Raw genomic sequence first — 5,454 nt, forward strand, 5'->3', positions numbered from 1 at the left:
TCAATGATTTGGACTGAACCAACTTTTATTTCCAGAAAAGTATTGTTTTCTGTGGGCTGAAACATTGAACTATGCACTTATTGGTACACCTTTAACGGTGTTCTGGAAGGCAGACATCCCTATTTGCTATTGGTTTACATCCTCCAAAATTGCATTCAGCTTTAAATAAATGTGATTAGTGACAATTGGATAATCATAATTTTTAAAGGAAAAACACAGTCAATCAGATCAATATTTAGCTGAGATAATGAGTGCTGAGGTAATGTTTGTCTGGTTCATGGCAGATGGAGATAACCCAGGTCTACTCCACCCGACGTTCCATCCGCTACTGCGGCAGGGGTCGAGGCCGGGCCCTGAGCTTCCCTCTGCTGCCGGGATTAGAGACGGTGGACAGCTACCTGCTCCCGCCTGCACCGAAGAAGAAAACACGAACACTCTACAGTACTGGTAACCGAATTGTCAGTTTGTCCAGGTATGTTCAGATTTGACTATGCAAACAGGTGACCTGTGTTTGGTGCATGTTTGTGTGCATGAACAGATCAGTTAGAGCATTTAGAGGCCTTGTTCCAGGAGGACCACTATCCTGACGCAGAGAAGAGGAAAGTCATCGCTGCTTCAGTTGGTGTCACACCTCAAAGAATTATGGTTAGACAGCCATCTTGCTCTTTTGATTGTGAAATATCCCTTATGACCCCTTTACGTCTCCTTTACAGTTTTAAGTAAAAATAAACTTAGAGTAATGTTTTCACTTCCTGTCTCAACATTGACTCACTTCTTTCACCTTTTGTTTCCATCACCTTCAATTTTCTTGCCACCATCCTCCATTATTTCTCCTGATATCCATGTTATTGTCTCTCTCTATGTTCCTGTGTCTCAGGTCTGGTTTCAGAACCGCAGGGCTAAGTGGAGGAAGGTGGAGCGCTCCATCACAGCAAAGGTTGAACACAGACCGGGTAGAGCTGAATGCAGCAGCAGCTCCCCACATCACCAACTCAATTGTACACTGGCAACCAACAGGTATTACAGCATTGTCCTCACATGGTGCAAATAACGTATTACGTATTTTAGCTTAATTGACTGGCTCTATGACTATTGTTAGTTATGTTTTTTTCTCTTTTTCAGTAAGGGACCTCCCGCTTTTACTGGGCACTTTGCCACCCAGATGCCCCAGCTAACCCCTGTGGCACCTTCCTACCCGACCCTTTCCAACCAGACTCCGCCCTCGTACGACAACCTGCTGGCCAGCCTCAGCAGCCCAGGTCTGAGGATCTCTGATATTTTCCTGAACCTTCCTTCCTTCCTCTTTCCTGAGTCAGGATGCCTTTGTGCGAAACTAGAAGTTTTACCAAGTGGTGAAATTAAACTAGATGAATGTAATCCATGAATGTCTGTTATGAAGAAGCAGGCAAATGTGAAAGTGTGATACTGGGATATATAAATAATTGACATTCCACAAGAGAGGGTTTAATAATATTTGATCAGAAACCTAGCATTAACAATTTATTGTAAAAAAACATTTTTAATTTACAAATAGTACAAAATGGTGAAGGCCCTTGTACATTTAAAGACCAATGCATTGGCACAGTGGGGATGCTGAGGCAGTGGAATTCAGCAAGAAACGTAAAGTTATCCAGCAGTGATTAAACTGGTTTATTTTTCTTTCCAACTTTCAGGAGTCCTGCTAGTAAAGCTATAGCCCTGTGTATAGCTATATTCACTAAGAGGAAGTGCTGACTGAGAGCACTTACTGAAGGCACCAATGTCCCTTAAATATTCAAGTTTAATCTTAGTGTATCAGTCTTTGGTTTAGTTTCTTTCTTTAAGAGAAACTTTATCTTGATTCTGTAGAATCCTTGAATCGAGTTTGAACTCACCCTGCATGTTGAGACTGAAATTCCCCAGAATCCAAACTACATTATCGCATTAATCTGGATGTTTAATCTCTGTTTTATCTCCAAGGTCAATCCAGAATGAAAGATGGGGACCAGCACCAGCTTTCATCTCAGGGGGGATTGCCAGAGTACCACCCCCGCCCCATGCATAGCCCTCCCCCCCTGCGGCGAGCCAGTCTCCCCCTTTTCACAACGACCTACAACCCTACCAACCCTACTCCACCTCTCCTTAACACCCTGGCTCACACCCCACCTCTGTTCCTGGATGCTCTGGAGGGTGGCTCCTCCTTGGCCCATCGTGAGACCCAGTCTCTGCAGACTGATACCAGGTCAGTTCAGCTCACATTTGACTGTGACATGAATACTAGAAGATGATTTGAACAGGGACGAGGACACGAGATGACAGGAGGACAGAGGGTTGGCAGGCTGCAGACACGAGCATATAATGATGCCTCACAGTGTCTGTAATAGTAGGGAGTCGGTTTCAGCTGGCGCTCTGAAATACTTCAGAAAACATGCTGGGAGACATCTCAGTCAGTGATTGCTTTGTATTAAATGATTTTTGTTTGTTTGACTGCAATTATGATCACAGCACTAAAAACCCCAATGCAAGACAACACAAAAACAGAGTTCTGTAGAGTAATTGGGACATTTTGTCTCAATGTTGCTTTCAGAGTTTTGAAATACGGTGAATATCACTGTCCCAGGTTGTGCATGAATGCCCCTAAGTCTTGTTGTAATTTAGGTGAACCGACCCTTTAAGAGTATGCTGTGATGACAACTCAGCTAGCTCATGTGAGTGATTTCACAAAATGATCATTGTATATATCAACGGTTCTAAAAGTCTTTGTCAGCCCCCCTATTGCGGCTAGAGATATTGTTTTTTAACAATCCTTTCACTGCTTTGATAAGGCTTTCAGCTTTCACAGAACACCCACTTGTATATCTCCTTGCCCTCTAGTTTTTGAACAGGCCAATAAAAAGACACTGTATCAGAGAGAGATGGTAGTATCAGAGCAGTTCATGACCAAAGAGGTATCTCTGTAGTAACACACTATTTTTATGGGTGTGTGTGAGTGACTAAATTCTTCTTTGTATAATCCTCAGTTCTCTGTTTGACTTTGGGGAGAAGCTTGACTATCTGACCTCAAGCCAGCAGAACAACGCTCTCTCCTACCAGCTCCAGACCTACCCAACCGGCCAGCCGCAGCACCAGCCTCAAGCATCTCTGCCCCGCATGGCCTACCTCACCCCCTCCCCCTACCTCACCCCTAACCCTCCAGATTCCAACCCTACTTCCTACCTGACCTTTGGCCCTGGAGGAAACTCCACTGGGATGGTGACCTACTCTACTGGAGGCCCCACCTACTTCCAGTCCCAGAGTGCAGGACAGATCCTGCTGCAGTCGGCCGGTCATCATGGTGAGTCACTGGGATGAGATATTACTTGATTTATTATGGAGCCACAAAAATACCCCTATCAAGAGGACATTTGACAGGAAGCCATGAGGTGTGGTCCTGATCCTGAACCTGAGCAAAGTTACCTCCAATAAAGCCTCCAAATCTGTTTGAATCTGTGTGTTCACATGCAGGTGGGATCACAGCATACCAGTCGTACCCATGGGGTAGCATGTACACTCAACCAACCATCCACCAGCGTGCTCAGTGCCCTCCAACTTACCCCACCAGCATGGGAGGTGCTCGAGATCACCAGCAGCCCTCCTCTACCACCACCGTGCCTACCCCTTCATTCTTCACCCGGGGGGACCACGGGCCCTCACATGCAAACTCCCAGTGCACGTCACACACCCATACACACACCAGCAGCAGCAGCACCACTGTCCTTCCTCCTGTTTCTTCTCTGCGTCCCTCTTGCCTCAGAGCGGAGAGTACTCCAACCAAGGCTACGTCTCTGCTGCCTTCTCAAGTCAGCCCTGCTTCTCCAGAAAGCCCTCCAGTGCCCCCTTGTGTTAAGATAGAGTATGACAGCCCTCGAGAGATTCACAGCCACTTCCACTGCGACTTCTCCCCCATACATTTTTGACTATATGCTTGTTCATGTGAGAGAGTGTGTGTTTGTTTGACGTATCAGTGTAAATATATCCTGTTTAAGTGTGAGTGTTTCTGTATTTTCCATGTGTATTACTATTTTAGAATTTTCTCAGTAGACATATTAGCAGATGTATGTTAGACTCGGTTGGGCTGCATTTAGCTTGGCTGCAATAAATGGTCCATTGCTCTGTTGCTTTCTGACATATTTTTGATATGAGTGTTTATTAATTTGTTTGAGAACAGCAATAACACTTCCAAGCTGCTGTAAAATATATCATGAATGACAACATAGTAGGCTAAGTTATAGCTGACAAATATTTTGATACAGCACATAAATATCCTTATATCTGCATCCATCTACATTATACTTTGTTATTCTTAAATGTTTTGATACAACCTATAAATGCTTTAAGTAAAATGTTACCCACAAACTACTTTATTTGGTACCCCCCCCCCTCCAAAAAATAAATAAATACACACAGACCTCTCCAGAACAGTGAGGCTGTGGCCTCACACAGAGGTTCATGTATTCTGTAACACTAAAAAATGGTGGTGGTGACCGACCGGTTACTTTGTGCCTATGATCATCTGTAGATAAGTGATTAGAGAAATGCAGCACATACAGGCTTTGCCAAGTTCAGGATAATGACCTCACAGATGGGTCGATCGATATACTTTATTAATCCCAAGGGCAATTCAAGTATTGACTATAATAACCTTCAAAGTTACAGTAACTATTATATTTGTTAGCTTGATCGTATGGTTTACCCCAGGTAAATACTCCAGGTAACAGTCCATGGCCCAGGGTTTGGGTACTTCTGATTTAAATGAAATGTGCTGTTTATATGGTTTATTTCAGGTCTGTCTGTGGGCCACAAGGGGGCGCTGTTCCTTCATGTGAGAAGACCGCATGCTGGGATTTATTTAACCGCATGTTGTTTCTCAGACAATCCTCCATCAGGGGGGATGTGTGACAATCGCTAATCCACTGGAGAAGAAAAAGGACAGAGGCGTTTGTAGGGTAGAGGTATCCCAGACAATTACTGATACCGCCCAAATCCTTAATCTGTGTTGCCATCTGCTGTGATCACACACTTACTGCACTATCTGCTCTGTTTATTCTTAGTATGCAAGTCAGTTGTAAGGGCTTGTGGAAACCAGATCCCTGTATGAAACTGAAAGAGCAGAGAGAGAATAGAAAAGACGTTTGGGACCGGCGTGTCATTTTCAACAAAAAAGTTTCTTGTTTTAACTGTAGTTAATATTCCTGGTTCGTAGTCCTGCTGTATGTAAAGTTTGAAGTGAAGCTTGGATGATGATGTGGGAATAAGAGAAGGAACTGTTTGATGAGAGTGAGGAGGAGGTGGCAGGGACCAGGGGAGCAGATAAAGGAGGAGGAGGGGGGGGGGGGGGGGGGGGGGGGGGGGGGGGGGGGGGGGGGGCTTACTCTGTCTGGATGCTGATCGGATCAATGAGCTTTAGAGGATTGAGAATGGATGGCTCTTTGTGTG

The 5,454-nt window shown here is 44.7% G+C and overlaps 1 protein-coding gene across 1 annotated transcript; it reads left to right on the plus strand.

Moving 5' to 3' along the window:
* Positions 1-248: 248 nt before the first annotated feature.
* LOC123976631 (homeobox protein NOBOX-like) lies at positions 249-4,144 on the plus strand. The gene is made up of 7 exons (XM_046058932.1): positions 249-447; positions 539-645; positions 878-1,017; positions 1,123-1,259; positions 1,960-2,221; positions 3,000-3,313; positions 3,484-4,144. Exons 1-7 carry the CDS (start codon positions 285-287, stop codon positions 3,933-3,935), a joined length of 1,575 nt encoding a protein of 524 aa, XP_045914888.1. The 5' UTR covers positions 249-284; the 3' UTR covers positions 3,936-4,144.
* The last annotated feature ends 1,310 nt before the right edge of the window (positions 4,145-5,454 follow it).

This window comes from Micropterus dolomieu, linkage group LG09, assembly GCF_021292245.1.
Source record: "Micropterus dolomieu isolate WLL.071019.BEF.003 ecotype Adirondacks linkage group LG09, ASM2129224v1, whole genome shotgun sequence".
NCBI classification, from domain to species: domain Eukaryota; kingdom Metazoa; phylum Chordata; class Actinopteri; order Centrarchiformes; family Centrarchidae; genus Micropterus; species Micropterus dolomieu.